Source organism: Anolis carolinensis, chromosome 6 (genome assembly GCF_035594765.1).
Source record: "Anolis carolinensis isolate JA03-04 chromosome 6, rAnoCar3.1.pri, whole genome shotgun sequence".
Classification (NCBI taxonomy): domain Eukaryota; kingdom Metazoa; phylum Chordata; class Lepidosauria; order Squamata; family Dactyloidae; genus Anolis; species Anolis carolinensis.
This window is the reverse complement of record NC_085846.1, coordinates 35,122,259-35,141,136: the sequence shown is the minus strand read 5'-3', so window position 1 is coordinate 35,141,136 and position 18,878 is coordinate 35,122,259. Positions and strand designations below refer to the sequence as shown.

General features: G+C 39.3%; 1 protein-coding gene across 5 annotated transcripts in view; it reads right to left on the bottom strand.

The window, feature by feature from the left end:
- The window catches only part of kansl1 (KAT8 regulatory NSL complex subunit 1), a 178,358-nt gene that overhangs the window by 131,267 nt on the left and 28,213 nt on the right, over nucleotides 1-18,878 (bottom strand). For all 5 annotated transcript variants that reach the window (XM_016994553.2, XM_016994552.2, XM_016994554.2 and 2 more), the window contains one exon: nucleotides 6,278-7,667. In XM_016994553.2, coding sequence (XP_016850042.1) covers nucleotides 6,278-7,584 — 1,307 coding nt within the window. In that variant the 5' untranslated portion in view covers nucleotides 7,585-7,667. The remainder of the gene's footprint in view (nucleotides 1-6,277; nucleotides 7,668-18,878) is intronic.

Below are 18,878 nucleotides of genomic sequence, written 5' to 3'. Positions count from 1 at the left end.
ACAGCGCTCCATGCAGTCATGCCACATGACCTTGGAAGAGTCTACGGACAACGCCAGTTCTTCGGCTTAGAAATGGACATGACCACCAACCCCCAGAGTCAGACACGACTGAACTTAATATCAGGGGAAAAACTTTACCCTTTACGTTAACTGCCACCAATTCCTCAGTACTTTATTTCCCATACGCGTGGCCAGGCACAGCTAGTGTAATATAAAATCAACAACAACAGACATTGAACTTGAAATTCCAAGATGCAGGTTTTCAATACGTGGAAGTAGTAGTAAAGAAGTTACGTATGTTTTATTTCTGAGGAAATCTGTTTTAGATAGGTTGTCACTGCAGAAATTGCCTTCTTTTTGTCAATATATATATATATATGTATGTATGTATGTATGTATGTATGTATGTATGTTGTAGCACAACCAGGAGGACCACTTACCATAACCACAGTGCCTCCTAGCAACTGATATATACTAGAATACTGCCTCTAACACTGCAGATAAAATGTAGTATCCTGACTAATTGTTATTCATGATCTTATCTTCCAACAGGAAGGGGAACATGTTGTACTCCAGCTGTTACTAGTCTACAATTCCCACCAATACTATCCAGCAGACTGTGGTGATGAATGATAATGGAAATTATATCACACAGTTCTTACTCTGAAACTATGCACTATGTGAAAAAGCTGATCACCTTGCTTTTTAACTGATTCAAAATAAGGTGATACACAGAAGACTATGTGTGGAACAATATAAATTTTAACACAGGAATTGTATTTCTGCTACTGGAAGGAGTGATAATCCTTAGTATTTTTTTTTCATTTCCAATTACAATAACATACATGATTTCATCTAAACTTTTAAAAGTGTGCATTCATGGGGTCACTACAAACACATAGTAGTTTGTAGTGACCCCATGAATTTCACATGGTTTTCTTGGAAATACTCAGGGGTGTTTTTGCCAGTTCCTTCCTCTGAAACACCTAGCATTCCTTGGGAATCTCTTATCCAAATACCAACTGGGCCTGACCCTGCTTAGATAAGATTTGATGCCCTAGGAGCAGCTGTGTTGTATTTTATGAACATTTATACACAAATATTTAACCCATAAAAAGGATGAAATTACCTTAAAACAAACAAACTGTGTCTTCAGTTCACTATACAACTGCTCAAACTTTGCCTTCCCTAATTAAAAATTGACCCCAACTAAAGCTTCTGTTGATTAAGCAACCTACCAAAGCTGCAACACTACTAAAAACCTTGGCAATGCAGAACTGATTAGGAATAATATATATCGATGCACACACAAATAAACCACCAAGTTTCCAAAATAGTATCAGATCAGTCAGCTGAAAACAGCTCAGTAACTGAACACTATTGCTGAGAGCCTTTCATCTCAAGTCTAACAGCCTACAGAAAATAAAAATAAGAGTGAGCTAGACTGATCAATGCACAGGCGGTAATGACAAGCTAGACAACTAGCCAACTGAGAACTAAACAGAGGGTGATCAAGACATTTTGATGGAAGAAGAGAACATTCTATGACAATTCTTCAAGTGCCAGAAATCTTAGAATAGATAAATAAGCACCAATATATACTTTGATAAAACATACCTAAGACCAATGTGACAGACAAGGTCAAAATAAACAGAAACAAAGCACAACAGAAAGTTGTAAGAATCAAGAAAAACATCACTAGACAGTCTTGGAAAATGGGATAGTAGTATTCTTTTATGTACTTTCAAGTTGGCTTATGCAACCCTATAAATTTCATAAGGTTTACCAAGGGAAGGAATACTCACAGACTGTTTTACAAGTTTTCTCCCCTGAAACCCAGTCTGTAGCACTTTGTATTCATTGGCGGTATCCTATCTGACTAAGCAGGACTGACGATTTGCTTCAAGATCTGATGGGACATGGTGTATTTAGGGTCTTTTGTATGTAGCTTTGTCAATTATTACGTACTAGCTTGGGTTCCAGCATTGCCCATGTTATTTGAAAAAGTCAATTTTTTATCGTACAAAATGCATAAGGTTGGGAGGGGGACTACAACTCACATCATGCCAGGTTAACCCCAAGAAATTCCATCAGCACTTAAAGTTTGTTATGTTGGGCAAGTCTGCTCTAGAAGGATGCATCATTGCTGGGGTTCAGTGTGCTCTTTGGCTGTAGGGTAAACTATATCTCCCACTATGGTGAGTCAGTCCCCTCAAACTCCTCCAATAGGTTGAGTTAGTAATGGGGGTTCTGTGTGCCAAGTCTGGATTGGGTCCATCATCGGTGGAGGTTGCAGTTTCTCTGGTTGTGGGTGAACTACAACTCCCAGAAAAGGATGTCAGTTCCCCCCAAACCCCTCCAGTAATCAAATTTCGGCATATCAGGTATGTGTGCCAAGTTAGGTCCAGATCCATCAGTGTTTGGGTTCACAGTGCTCTCTGGTGTAGGTGAACTACAACTCCACCAAATCAAGGTGATTTTCCCCAAAGACCTCCAGTATTTCTTGCTGGTCATGGGGGCTCTGTGTGCCAAGTTTGATCCAATTCCATATTAGGTGGAGTTCAGAGTGCTCACTGATTGCAGGTGAATTACACCTCCCAGTACCTACAACTCCAAAATGTCCAGGCCAATTCCCCTCAAAACCCACCAAGATTCAAATTTGGGCATGTATGGTATGCATGTTTGGTCCAGATCCATCATTGTTTGGGTTCATAGTGCGCTCTGGGCATAGGTGAACTATAACTCCTATAAATCCCTCTAAAGACCGCCAGTATTTTTTCTTGATCATGGGGGTTCTATGTGTCAAGTTAGTTCCAGGTCCATTGTTGGTGGAGTTCAGAGTACATTGAACTATACATCCCAGTACTTACAACTCCCCCATTATGTTCAGTTGCTGATCAATTCCTCTGTTTGCTGTGGGCCATAGAAAAGAATAGGAAAGGGTTATGGGAAAGGCAGTGGGCGAGGTCATGCAAATTCCACACAAATAGAGAGAGAAAGGAACACTGGTGATATCTTTGGTGGAGGAAAAACAAAAAATCTAGGAGGAAACTATCCCCATATGAAAGCCTTCACTTGGGTGTCGGGAAGTATGGTGTTTGTGGAAGACATTGGCAGTGCTCTCGGACATGTTGATGGAGCTCTCTATAACCTGCAATGTCATTGAGGGATGGCCATTGGTGTCTTTAGGGAGTGGGAGTTATAGTTATTTGTGAAAGTAGGAGCTTCTCTGTGGAAGTGGACTCCTCAGCAACACACACACACATACATATTTTCACTTTTATTATGTGCACAGATTATTTACCAATGACAGCACATTACTATCTAGCATTAATAAATCTAGTCAGTAATTTCTACTAAATCTGAAAACAAATATAATATTTAGATAACATCTGTAGCCAGCATGGCCGATGGTAATATTAGTTGGGATGATATAACCTAGTCCAACATATCTGAAGGAGAAGCACCAGTCTGGAGAAGTTTACTCAATAGTCAGTTACTCTTTCGAAAGAAATTGAAATTAGTATTGCGACTTGAGGCCAAACAAAAAAGCATTGTAAAATTGTAGAATATTTGATTATTACATTGATTGTCCTATTGTTTTATACACTACAGAGATTTCACTTCATTAACTGTTAACAGGAGACATGCTTTCTCCAGGCTGGACAAAGCCGAACCCTCTTCTCAGAGGCATGTATGGTTGAAACATAATTCCAACTACCATGCAGTGAAAATATCAAGTCAGATATACAATAGAGTCTCACTTATCCAACATAAACGGTCCGGCAGAACGTTGGATAAACGAATATGTTGGATAATAAGGAGAGATTAAGAAAAAGCCTATTAAACATCAAAATAGGTTATGATTTTACAAATTAAGCACCAAAACATCATGTTATACAACAAATTTGACAGAAAAAGTAGTTCATTACACATTAATGCTATATAGTAATTACTGTATTTACGAATTTAGCACCAAAATATCACAATGCATTGAAAACATTGACTATAAAAATGCGTTGGATAATCCAGAATGTTGGATAAGCGAGTGTTGGATAAGTGAGACTCTACTGTATATGTTTCTGTTACTCAAATACTATTGATTGAAAATATACCTTTTGTGGACTAAATAAACTTCTGCTCAGCTCAGACACAAAATAGTTTATTTTTGGAGAAATTGTTTACAGACCACAATCCCCAAACTCATCCAGTGGCGAGTGGCTATGCTATAGACAGGAGGTTATGGGTGTTTTAGTCTAAAAATAGCTTTCCCAAACTCTGGTCATTGGCCTGTAGAAGTCATGGGGATGACACAATATCGAATAAACAAGAAAAATCCCATAACTAGAATATTATATAGAACACCATGAGCCATTTACACTCATATCTATATATATAAAAGGATAAAGTTGCGGGCGCAGTGACTATAACAACAAAACTACACATCCCAGAAACACTAAACTTGGCAGCACAACCCCTCATCCATGCCTCTATGTTCATACAGCAAAAAGCTCCAGCTACTCCAGAAAACGGCCAGGCTTTGGGACTGCAAGGCTATTCACTGCTATTCCACCTGGAAAACAAAGGATTCCCATAAGCCACAGCAACACGTGGCCGGGCAAAGCTAGTATTATATAAAAACATTGTGTCTGATATAAAGAACTATTTTCAGAAATCAAACTAAACCTTGAAGATAGAATGCATAGTATGAGTTACTGAAATATACAACACAATACAGTACTATCTTGGTATATTGGAACCTGCAAAAAAAAACCCCAACAACATTCAAGCTGCTTCAAAAATAAATGATCATTTGTGGATGATGGAAAGAACTGCACTTTCATATCTCATAAGTCCCAGAGCCAAATGAAATTATTTACAACAAATGCTTGGCATTCAACAGATCTAGGTTCAATTGCCAGATAGGATTAAGAATTGGTGACTGAAACTTCAGAGACCCATTACCAATCAGGAATAGCCAAAGTCTTAATCCTATTCTCTCCCAGTTCAATAACTGCATTTTTCTCTTTCTGAAAATACTCTCTTCCTTTCTTTTTTTGTGTTTCCACAGTTTCAATTGCAGGACATAAAACTATTTTGGTTCTCTCTCCTCTTAACCATTTATCAAATGATATTCAGTCCTTGAGGTCCTGATTCCAGAAAGGAATTCCCATAATTCCTTTATGTAATTAAGCTATTCCAGTTATTCATAGGCCTTATCATATCTAACACGGCAGTGAAAGGTTTCTGTTTTCACAAGCTAGAGTTAGAATGTGCAACATCAGTGGTGAAAACTGTATAGCTCTCCAGATGTCACTGAACTGTAAACTCCCAGCATTCTTTAACACTGGTTGAACTAAGTAGAGCTACTGGAAGTGCTACTTCAGAAACATCTGGAGAGTCAGATTCCTACCCATCAACTTAGGCAACAACTTCACTCCCAACAACCTCTGTGTTACCCTGAAGGAGATAACCTCAGGGCAGGAGTACACAAAATGTATCATTGGGGCTATAAATAGCCCAAAGAGTGATTGTATGGCCTTCATTCCCTGAACTGTCTTTTTCCTGACTAAAAAAAATGTATTTCAATTCCTGAAACATTTAAATAAGTTGCAGGATTGCTCTTCAATAACCACAAATTATCATTTTTCAAAACCAGAAGTCGACTTCCAACCATTTCCAAAAGAAGGTGGCATTTTTGGCAACCAATGCAGCCCTTAGAAGATCTCCAAGAATGAAAACTGACATATAATCCCAAACCCTCTGCAGAAACCCACCCAGGCATAGCCATAGTCTGTATCTGTTGAAATCAAACAACATTATGTACCACTTATTTCATGGATCTATTAAGGATGACCATATCTGGATCAAGCTAACATATCCAATTTAATAATACTATTATTTGAATGTCAGTATCTTTTCAATTTTCTTTAGAATGGATAGATCAAAACTCAAAATTTGAATGTAGTTCAAAAAAACTTCTTACACAATTCCAGTAGAAACCACCTTCTCATTTCAGCATAAGTACAGGATTTATGAGCTGCTAGATGTAATTCAACTAAAATGCCCATCAGAAAGCACATTCAGTAGTAAGGCATGATGACAACTGTGGTACTACCGTATGTGTTCCCTATCCCTACATTTAAGGAATGCTGTTTTATGCTTATTGTTTCCCAACATGCAATCCAAATAAGCAGGTTTATTATTTTAAAACTTAGTGGTAAGCTTTGTAACTGCACCTTCCCCAACCTGAGAAATTACAGTTGGTACTACTCACAGTGGTACATGATGCTGTTCAGTGTCTGCTTTGGTCAGTTCCTCTTCTTCAATGTCCGACTCCCCACCTGAGCTGCTGTCTGTAACATCTGAATCAAACGCTTGCTCACAAGACCGTAGGTTAGCCATCCCACTGGCAGTAAACCTCTCCAATTCTTCTGAGATGGAGCCACTTTTTAAGAAGCTACTCAGTCCTTCTGAAGTACTTGTTTCACTTGCTGCTTTTCTCAAAGCTGCTTCTGCCTTGCGGGTCAGCATTAGCTGACTCCGATGTCTCAGGGAGTCCAAAGCTGGCAACTTGCTGAGAGTTTTCTCCAAGAAGCCACCCAGTTGCTGCTGGATGTGCCGCTCTACCTGCTTGGCCTGCACCACTTGCAAGCGCTTTTGCAGCCGCCGAGCACGATTCTCAATGTCTGCCTGCCGCCGAAGCAGCACCCTTGTCCTCATATCCGAATCCAAAGCATTATGCGAGTTGTTTGGCAGAGAAGCTTTCTGCTCTTCTACTGGCTTATTGCTGCCAAGATCAGAACTCCCAGGCACTCCAGATAACACCCACCTGTTCTCTCCACCCCCTTCAAGCCCATACTGCTGCTGCTGTTGCACTGGTGAATAGGAGATACGTTTATTTGCAGTGCCATTATTGCTAACTGGAGCTGTGTGCTCTGTGTCAAGGCTTCTGTGAGGAAGAGTGCAATTGGTCAAACCCGATTTCAGATTCCCCACATCAGAATCCCCAGGGTTATTTGAATCAACATCCTGAAGGGCTATGGAAGGAGGAGCACGCTTCCCACCATTAAGTGAAGCTGGGTTTTCATGATCAGAACTATTGCTCTTAGCCAACTTTTTAGCCAAGCCATTGACTGGTGCTTGTGGCAAAGATGTTTGGCTACTAGTACTCATGGTTTTTAGGTTTTCCAATGAAAACACAGGTTGCCTCCCCAACAGGTCACTACTTTTCAAGAAGGGGCGTGATAACAGAGAGTGAGATTTAAGGACTGCTTGTTTGTTGAAGACCCCTTGCAGTTTTAATGACTCCTTCGGAGGAACCGAGGTTACATCCGAGCAGAGGTAAGATGCCACCAGAGGCTGCAATTTTCCCAGCTCTTCCTTAGCAGAGTTATTTCTGAAATCTAGGCTAGAATCCTCAGCTTTCCTTTTGGTGCCGTTCGTGGCGACAAGGATGTTATTGGCGTTGCCGTTGTTTTCGGCACTGCCTGGAGACAAGGCGGAAGATGGGGGAGCCAGTTTGAACCTGATGTGGTGAGCTTCAGCTGCTGCGTCAGTGAGAGCGGGCGCCATAGTAGCCATTCAGCACAGAAAGACAGGAAGTCCAGCCTCTCGCGTTGCAGAGGCCAGCTCTGCTGCCTCCTACTGCCTCGCCAGAGGGCAGCCTAAAAAAAGCACATAAAGGTTTATAAGTACTACTCAAGCTTAAGAGTATTAAAAAACCTATGCATGCACAGTTCCTTTTTATTTGATAAAAAGATGGCCTCTTAAACAAATATAAAAGGTATAAAACAGGTATAAAGCAGTTATAAAGCAGTAAGGAAATAGAAAGAACTGAAAGTTTTGGCAAACATGATAGGGCATAATAAGGAAAACTTTGGCCATCCAGATGTTCTTGATTACATCTTGTATAATTGTTTTCCATTAGCTGGCAGCTTCTGAGAATTGATATCCAGAGCTTTCCCGACCTCACATGAAAAGGACATGAAAAGACAAAATGTGAATAACAGACTGTGGAAAGGGGAAAGGAATGTGAACATCAACTTGAAAACCAGATTATGAAAGAGGAAAAGGTCATACAAAGGTATTTTGTATCATGCAAATGGTAGCTATGATGTAGGCCAACATCAGTGAACCCAACTTCACTCAAACCCAAAAATAAGACAGAAAAATATTTACTCCAGTAGTCAATTAAAACCAAATTCAAATCTCATATTTCCACTGTCCTGAATCCAAATCCATTTGCTAGTTCAGATGAATGTGTTTTGAAAGGATCATGTAAAAAAGTAATGCTCTTCCCAAGAATCTAAAAGGGGAGATGGTCCTCTAGTAGTTGCATCTCCTGCTAAACTAAAAATACCAACACTTTCCTAAGATGACAACCATGTAAGGGGGAAAAACCAAATTAAACATTTGACTGGAATTTTAGAATTTCTAAAAGATTTCTATTCAAAATTTAGAATTTGGTGAAACAGATATATATGAGGGCTTTTTCCCCCTCCAGAAGTATCATCCTGGTTCAGATGTTATCTTAAAGTGCCCTCAAAACTGGAGAATATCACAGAAGAGGAATCTAAAACAAGACACCCAATACAATCCGGTGTGTATTATTTTATCAAAACTGCTCTGCCTCAACAAGACACACACATTTTATACAGACCTTTAATTCTAGTTTAAAGAATTCTGCCTGTTACTTTCAGTCATCAAAATCAGCTTCCCTTCAGTGTTTTCCCACTTCATGAAAACCCTAAACACTTTAGACTTGTCATTAAAAACCTCTTGATCTTAAAATTATCCCGTAGCAATTTTCAACTCTTTATTTTGATGGAATGAAACAACAGAATCACTCAATGATTTGGACAGCTGTGCCAGAGATACATATAAGGAGAACAGATACCTTCTGGTCTTTCAGATTTTTTAGTTCAATACTCAAAAGGCCTTGGAAAATAAGCAGATTTAGCCCTGGCTAGTCCTTAGATGGGTGATTGGCAATACCAAATTCCAGAGGAAGGCAATGCCAAACAACCTTGGAGTACTGTTTACATAAGAAAACCCTATGAAATACATGGGGTAATCATAAGCCAATAAGCACCCCGAATAAGCAACACTATCCAAACAACTGACCCCCCTGGATCCATGATTTTCCATGAAATCAGATCATTGCTCCCCATATTAGGAAATGGTGGTGATGTGAATGCAGATATGCAGAATAATATGCTGAACAATCTTTTTTTTTTGGTATATGCAACATCCCAGAACTGAACCCCCACAAATATGGCAGGCTCACTGTACTTAACCAAAACTTTGCCCTTCTTCTTCATGCCTGAGCAGTCTCTTGGTTGTTGTTGGCTTCATCTTGCATTCCCTCTAGCTGTTACAGTACAACTAGAGTCATCATCGTAATTGTGCATGATGTAATGAAGTGCAGTGGCGAAGAAATCCTTTTGACACAAATATTAAAGCTGCTTCTCAGCAGCCACGTGGGATAGTTCCCAGGAAAGCCAATGAGTCAATATGGACTGATAAGCTACTTATCCTCCCTACCTTAAAAACAATCCTGAAATGAACAATTCAGCAAATTTAGCAAGTCATAGCCACAAAGTTAGGGAGTAGAAAGATAAGAAAATCGTACCCTGAATTTGACATTTTTCCTCATCCCTATATGCAAATCTACAAATGCGATTTGTCACCCTGAACTACCCAATATAATTTCATTGAAATCTGAAAACGTCTTTCTAAGTGTCTCCTCAAAAATAACATTTTTGAGGTGTCACTACCTTCAAGTAATTTTTCCACTTAAAATTCCAGAACTTTTGGTAGTGATTATTCTCTTCACCCTCCTCACCTAAAGTATTTATTGCAAAAAAAGTTTAGTTTTTTTTAACTGCTTTCAAAAACGAAACCTTGGCCACCAAGTAGAATCAAAGCACTTCTTGAAATTGTGGAGGAGATTCACTTTAGCTGTATTTTACCCACACAGACAAAACCCAACAATCCACTATTTTTAACAACCTCCCTAATGAAGAGATCAGTCTTGCACTCATTTATTTTTCTCATGCGATATGACATCTAGCATTGTTTGCAATTTGGGAGTAACCAAATTAGTCAATTTGATAAATGGATTCTTTAACCAAAAAAAAGTGTGTAACACCTGAAAAATTGTGCATAATGTTTGAAAGTTACTTTTCTTGCACAGGTAACATCACCCTAATCTGACTTCTTTTTTTCTTACCTACTACACCCCCACAAATCAACTGGCAACTCTATTAACATAAGACTACTATGCTCCACCTTATTGTTAGTCTCCATCTGTCAAGAAACATCTGTATTAGACACAAATCCAAACAATAACTATGCTTTCAAAAGTAACTGTGGAAATTAGACAATATGTGTTTGTTCCAGAAATCCCAGAAATGTACATATACCTAGTAGAACTTAATCCAATTAAGTCCTCACCACTGTCTCCTCCACTCTGTTTTAAGACTCTGATTAGAATGTATGACTTTAAAATCAGAGCACACACACTTTAAGCATCTTCTCTGGGTAAATAGGCCATCTAAAGCCATACTGACCTCAAACCCATCTTAGTCTAAAGAAGTGGTTCTCAACCTGTGGACCACAAGAACAAAAATCTGGTCCGCGAACCTCCTTCCTCTTTATTAATTTTATTAATTTTATTTCTGCTCCTTTCCACAGAGCTGGCCATTGCACTGGATAGATCACATCAGCTTTAAATTATTAAATATGGTTTTATGTGAGCGAGCAGATGGGGACTACTGGATGGCATATATTCTTTTTCAGAAACTAGAGATGATGTGGTCTATCCAATGCAATTTTCTGAACTGGCATTCCAAAAAACCAACCAATCTAAAGTTGACCAAAAACTGATTCGTAACCCTTTTGGTACTAATGTTGGAGAGTGGGCCCTAGTCAAAGTGGGCCATAGTATAAAAAAAAAAGTTGGAAACCACTAGTCTAAGGAATGTAACATATTATTTAGGATTGTGTTTTCTCTGTCCTAACTTTAATCCAGCACTATAGTTATGTCCTGATGTTAGCTCAACTCTACCCTCATCTCATCTCTTCTATCTCATTTGTGCTAGCAGTGACTAGTCAGCAAAGCAATTATTTTTTAGAAAATCGCTGAGAGTAGCTGGCAGAAGAAGGGACTTGCACCTAATCCTAACCCCCAATAGCCATTTTAGGGTGCCAATGCCCAAGATTTCACAATTCCAAAAGCAAAATGGAAGATTAGTTTCAAGCCTTCTACAATTCTACACATTATCCCAACCTTAGTTTGTAAGACAGACTGCTCCTTACCCATGTTAAACAGATAATGAATAAGCATTCAACTCAAGGAAAATCCCAATGCTTCATTGTAGCAAATTTAGTTGCAACAAGGACTTAAGTCTTGAAATATTAACAATAAGAATCTGATATTTCTAGCACAAATGTCTGGTAGACCACACTAACATATGAAAGAAATATTAATCCATCTCTAACATAAAATAAACTAGTCATAATTAGCAAGCTCTGCATTATTGGTGTTATTTTACAGTTTGTTAACACAGTGGAAAAAAGTAGTACAAACAATTTATCTTTGTCTATATCAGTCTTCCAACATGTGTCTTAAGATCAAAACACACATTGGTATAACTGCTTATATTCTATATACACATTTTAATATACCAGCATATATCCTAATAAATGTTAGCAGAGGGAGCTGGAGACAGGAAGAAAATGAGAAGAGTAATAATACTTCCTTTAGTTTGGTTGGGAACCTACACTATCACTCACAGAGCAAGTATTCTACCTGGCAGTAATGGGCACAAATAACAACATCACCCCTTGAGTTCAATCTCTTCTTTTCCACACAATACTTTGTGAAAAAATAGCTTCATTTAGTTTAATGAATAACCATACCAAGATCACTTTCTTGGTACAGTAGAGTCTCACTTATCCAACATAAACGGGCTGGCTGAACGTTGGATAAGCGAATATGTTGGATAATAAGGAGAGATTAAGGAAAAGCCTATTGAACATCAAATTAGGTGATGATTTTACAAATTAAGCACCAAAACATCATGTTATACCACAAATTTGACAGAAAAAGTAGTTCAATATGCAGTAATGCTATGTAGAAATTACTGTATTTACGAACTTGGCACGAAATATCATGATGTATTGAAAGCATTGACTATAAAAAAGCATTGGATAATCCAGAACGTTGGATAAGTGAGTGTTGGATAAGTGAGACTCTACTGTATCTTCAAATCTGAGGATTCTTACATGACTTGTCACTCTTCTACTGTGACAGTGAAACAGCAATAAAAGATGTGCCAGGGAGATTAGGCAAGCCCCCACCCTGCTAGCATTCAGGAAGAGCTTAACAACTTGGCTCTTCCAACAAGCTTTTGGAGAATGAATTCCCCATCCCCATGATAGATCCCGTACCCACGATCATTTCCTTATCTGTTGCACTTTACACTGCTCCATCAGTCTGACATAGCCACAGGGTCCACCCCATCCCAAGTTACTCTCTCACAGATTGTAGCACTATAGACAATTACCTCATGTTTACAAAACTCACTTAGTGCACTTTACCCAGTTCATTTTTATGACCTCTATTCAGGTGTCCAACTCATGTTTTATTATGGTCATCACTTTAATTTTACTATGTCAATGTGTAAAATTTTATTTTTCTGTCTGTTTTTCTTTTGATGTGTTTATTCTTGTTTCCTGTTTTATCTGGGCTTGGCCCCATGTAAACCGCCCTGAGTCCCTTTGGGGAGATGGAGGCAGGGTATAAGAATACAGTTGTTGAAGTTGTTGTTAATTCTGAGGAACTGTGGTAGTTGTCTTTCTGACAACTGATAGATCTCTTTGATAGTTGCTGGGAGGGTTAACAAGCACAAAATATGTTAAATTGGTCAAGCTGATAAAGCAAGAATCAATTAATTTTGCATCATTATAGAATCCAGAACATTCAGAAACTCTTATTATTGCAATACCTTTACTACTAAGCCAATCAAAAGAGCACAGTTTAAAGCACTGGTTCTCAATCTTTAATCCTCTGGCTGTTTTGTACTTCAGTTCCCAGAAACACTAGCCAGTATGACCCAGCTGCAGAACTAAAAGTCAAGAACTCCTGATTTAAGATAATTTCAGAATAGTTAACCTAGAATATGAAATGGAATGGGGGTGAAAGAGGAATGTAACCAATATATTGTGCAATGAAATGTATTATGTAGAAGCACTATTTAGGATGTTAAAGCAGGATTTTTGAATCAATACTGAATTTCATTAAATGGCAGACAAAAATAAAGCCACTGTTTTATATTAGATGTATGAAAACACTAGGGCTTACACTTCAAATAGTGGAATGGCTTAATTAGGCAAAAATATCTTGTAGAAAACTTTTTTAAGTTTTGGAAACTCAGGCTGTAGACAAAATAAATAAATAATAGTAACATTCAGAACACAGAGAACTGCCTTATACCGAATTGAACCACTACTCTGTCTAACTCATCAATACTGACTGGCAGCAGTTCTCCAGGGATTCAAAGACTGCTCAGCCCACACTGGATATGCCAGCAACCTGAACCTGGAACCATTTGAACGTAAACCATGTACTTTATATGTGCAGACATTGAATTATGGAATTATATGCTTAAAACTGTGGGTTCTCTATCCACTTGTGCACTGCCTTATCTGGGAAATGAAACTGAGAAGCTCTCCCACACAAGTTAGGATGGGTACCCCAGACAAGAACAAAAGATCATGTGGCCTTCCAGATGTTGTTCAACAGCTAGCTCAGATTAGCTCGAGGCACAAACCTACTAGGAAAAAAGGTTAAGAGTGCAGTCCAACTTCTGCATGTCTACTGTCCCCATTTCTGCACTAGATCAGCATGTTAGACACATTTTGCATCTCCCTTTTCCTAATCATGTCTTTCTCAAGAACCACAGGCATTGTTTCAAAAAAGAAAGAAAGAAATCTATGTTACTTACAAACAGGGCCGGCCCCACCATAGAGGCCAGTGACGCCGCCGCCTCGGGCGCAGGTCCCGGGGGGCGCCGTCAGGCTGGGAGGGAGGCGGGGCACCGCTCTGACGGTGCCCCGCCGCCCGACCAGTGCGCCCTGGCCTTGTGGCTCCCTCTTTCGCCGCCCGGGGAGGGGAGGAGGGATCGCCTCCTTCCCTCCCCGGGCGGCGAAGCCTGCTTCTTTCGCCGCCCGGGGAGGGGAGGAGGCGATCCCTCCTCCCCTCCCCGGGCGGCGAAGCCTCCCTCTTTCCAACCCTGGCTGCGCCTCCCACGCTGCGTGGGAGGCGGGGCCAGGGCGAATAGCATGGGAGGCGGGGCCAACCCTGGCCCCGCCTTCCACCCAGCGTGCCCTGGCCCCGCCTCCCACGCAGCGCGGGAGGTGGGGCCAGGGCACGCTGGTTGGGAGGCGGGGCCAGGGCGCAGGAGGCGGGGCCGGCGGGGGGCGCTTTTCAGCGCCCCCGCTTAATATTTAAATTTATCTCCGACCGGCCCTGCTTACAAAGAAAATTTTCAGGAGTTTAAAATGTATTTATTTATTGACTGCATTTCTGGGACTCAAGGCAACTTCCAAATAAATTTTCCTGACTATATGTTAAAGGCCTACTTTGCCTGTTGGTGACAGGAAAGCAAGGAGGGGGCTAACTTAGCCTCCCACTGAAGGGATTTCCACAGGGTGGAAGCAGCCACTGAGAAGACTCTCTCTCTCGTGTTCTCACCAAACAAGGCTGTAATGGTGGCGGGACCAAGAGAAGGGCTTTCCCTGTATTTTATTTTATTTACTTTGTTTTATATTCCGCCCTCTCTCCCTCGCTGAGGGACTCAGAGATCTTATGGTTCCAGCAAATCCAAATAGGGACCTACAGTGTTTCATATAATCTGGACCTAAACTATATAGGGCTTTATAGATCATGACCAGCACTTTGAATTGTGCCCAGAAGTGAACCAACTGCAACTACATAAAAATAAGATAGGTTCTGTAGGTTTGTTCCTGAATTTCTTTGTAAAGTTAGAACAGGTACCTTTCTTAAATGTAAAACATTTTCAGCTTTGAATAGCATATGGAAGGGTTAACACCATTATGGTTTTTGTTTTGTTGTCTGTGCCCCTGTTCAGAAGATTTCACCTCACTTTCTGTCCCTGATAATTGGATTTTGACATTTTATATTTGTTTTGGAAACAAGGATTGGTGATAAAGCTTCAGTGGAGATACCTTTTCCCCATGATAACTCTTTCAGGAGTGAATTTCCCTTCTGGGGGGTAATTTCTCTTACTTCCTGTTGTCTCACTTCTGTTCTTAACTATGAGTAATTTGTAAGTCAGATATTTGTACCTTGGGGACCGACTGTATTTTAAAAAGGGAGGTATATGATCCCTATAACTGGAGCCGGTGATCTTTCAGGTTGAAGTATTCTGGACTCACAATAGTTTCTCAACAGTTTTCAAAAGCAACCCCCACATAGAGTGCATTACTGTAGTCCAAACAGGATATAATAAAGGCATCTGTCACCATGGCCAGATCTGACATCTCAAGGAAGGGGTGCAGCTGATGCACTAGTTTTAAGCTATGCAAATCTACCCCTGACCACTGTGGAAACCTGGGCATCTGGACTCAGAGCTGAGTTCAGCTCTGAGCATGGTTGTGGGCCTGAGATTTCAGGGGGAATCCAGCAGGAACAGAATTCCTATTTATATATATACTAAAACTTATCATAATAACAAAGTATGGAGAGTATTAATTCATCAGAGGGAATATCTAAAAATCAGTTAGTTGTACCATGTTGTATAGAGAGACAAAGGAACATGTTAACCAAACAACCAAGAACTTAATTATACAGGGCTAGGAAGACCTGATTAGGGAGAGCATATCATACACATATATGGGGAGGCACAACTGAAAACGACATATATCTTGTTACAACTCTAAGGCCCTTGCTCCAAAGAGATATCTACAAAATAAATTCAGATTATGTTACATAATGCTTTTTGAGTGTTAAGTGAATAAAATGCAACATCTCGGCAGTCCTATAAAACCCATGCAAAGAAATTATAGACTGTGTGAGTTTTATGACAACTTAGTGAGTTAACAGGAGTTGAACCATAGATTTCCAAGGCTATACTCTCAATTCCTTTATCTTATCTGTTCTAGAGGTTCCCAGTTGCTCACTGCCACTTTCTATGGAAATGTTACATAGGCTTTTGATTTCCAGGAAGAGCCCATGAGACATTTAACCACTTAGGCAATAAATAATCCACAGTTGGTTAAAAAAACCCTGTACAATAGAAGTAAATTGCCTTTATTCTGAATTATTGACATAGCAGACATAACTTTGTTTTTATCTGAACATTTAATTTCACAAATTTTGATTCTGTAACATCTGCACCAGAGTTTATACTGTAGTTCTACTATATTTTGAAGTCATTTCCCACTCTTCCATCACAATTATGCATTATAATGATGCCTATGAAAACATACTATGCAACAACGGAAGCTACCCTCAATGCCAGACATGTCCTCACCTCTGTTTTAAACAACTTACTTGAAAACCAAGAACTCTTGATAGTTGTCCCAGCAACAAATATACCTAGAAAATACATATGGAGAACAGCCTCACAGTAGAATAGCAATGATAATTTCCACAGACAAGTTTCAAATCTTGTTCTTTAGGGAGGGTACAAAACTATATAGCGTTTACTGCCTACTACTTCTCCATTTAGACAATGCAGTAGAGTCTCACTTATCCAACATAAACGGGCTGGCAGAACGTTGGATAAGCGAATATGTTGGATAATAAGGAGAGATGAAGGAGAAGCCTATTAAACATCAAATTAGGTTATGATTTTACAAATTAAGCACTCAAACATCATGTTATACAACAAATTTGACAAAAAAGTAGTTCAAATATGCAGTATTACTACGTAGTAATGACTGTATTTATGAATTTAGCATAAAAAAATCACGATATATTGAAAACATTGACTACAAAAATGCGTTGGATAATCCAGAACGTTGGATAAGCGAGTGTTGGATAAGTGAGACTCTACTGTACTCACACAAATAATACATCCATATCATTGGGACTGTACTTAACCCACCTATTCCTAAATCAAGGCATCGCCGAAGCCTGAGGGAAAAACCTGAGTGCTGTCATTTATTAGCAACACCTAATTAAAAAAAAAACATAGATACATAAAAAGAAAATGGGGAGAACTAAGAAAATACCAGGACAGCCTTTTCCCCGCACAATCCTCAGGAATTGAGCATCCAAGCAAACGAACTCCCCACTAATCTTTAAACTAGATCTCAAAACCTGTAAGAGACCAAGGAGAATCAAGAGTCATCTCCGGCCACCCCCTCTCTCTCCAGGTGTCCTCTCTCCACAATCCCTTAACCTTTGACCACCCCAAGCAGTGAGGATTACAGGCCAAACAATTAATGGACCAATGGTTCCCCAACTGTGGATTAGAACAACTCAATCGGCCAAAACCAGTGGTCCACAATTGTATTCAAGCACTATGTCTAGGTTATTTATAACTAGTCAATTATAACACCACCATCCCCCTCCAGGGCAGTGGGGATAACTTTAATATAACCATGTCAACACATTACATTGCAACAGTCTAGTAAATTTGTATCATCAGCATATGAAGTGCCATCCAGTCAACACACAATGTTGGCTTGACAAAAAAAAAACAACAATCTAAATGTTGTGGTGAAAGCAGTTCCAGTTCTAGTTCCAACAGCACAGCTGTTCACACAAGAACAATATTAGTTGCGCAACAGAACTCAATGGCAAGTACCATTAATGAGTGAAAAGAGTCTTAAAGTCATATCTGTTGTACAAGTGTGCAAAATTCTTGTACATGGAAGACAACAAACCACTCTTGTTTTTAAAAAAGCAGCTGTTGTATCTGAAGCTTTCTCCTGCTCCCATGAATTGGGCCACAGTCCTAAAGATTTCAGGATTTGGATAATGGCAAAACATGTTGCCTAACAGCTAAAACCGAAGTCTCTTAACCTGCATTTGTTCATTCTTGAACTGAAAGTGGCTCTGAAGAACAGACTGTCAAATCCTCATAACTCCATCCTCATATTGTCAACTCACTGCATTCTTTTTTCTCCAGAAGTTTGATGGTACTTTAAGTTAAGCAAATATACTAGCTGATACTTACAAAATTAGTAATGCAGAATGCACACAAAGAAAAGATCACAACTACTTTAAAAAAAACTATAGCATACTTTAAGGAAGATGTGGGGACACTTTGGCTTTCCAAATTATTTTGGAATAAAAATCCCATTATCAGTCATGTTACCTGGCTCTTCTGCAAACTGAAGTCCAAAATATACCTAAAGGGGCATATATTTCCCACTCCTATTTTAATTAAGCATATATCAACTGTCTGAATTGAGTGCATAGTGTTGGTTGAGTGCCCATTAAAAATACTTGAGATAGGTATATTATAGATTTCTGATATTTCTGGAATACCTAAGTATTAAATTCATTTTTATGTTTCATATATACCTCCTATACATAGTATGAAGGTAATTGTATGCAGTATTTTAATAATTTTGTACATGAAGCAACATGTATGCACACTGAAACACCAGAAAGCAAAGTATCACTATCTCAGGCACCCATGTGGACAATTTTAGATTTTGGAGCATTTCACACTTCAAAATTCTGGAAAAGGGATGCCCAACTTGTACCAACTTGGAAGACCTACTTCCAAATCATATGTATAATTTCAGTATATGTTTAAACAATTCATGGAATTTAGGAGTAAACAACTCAATAAATGCAAAAACAATCTGGAAGACAAATGAAATAAGAACAG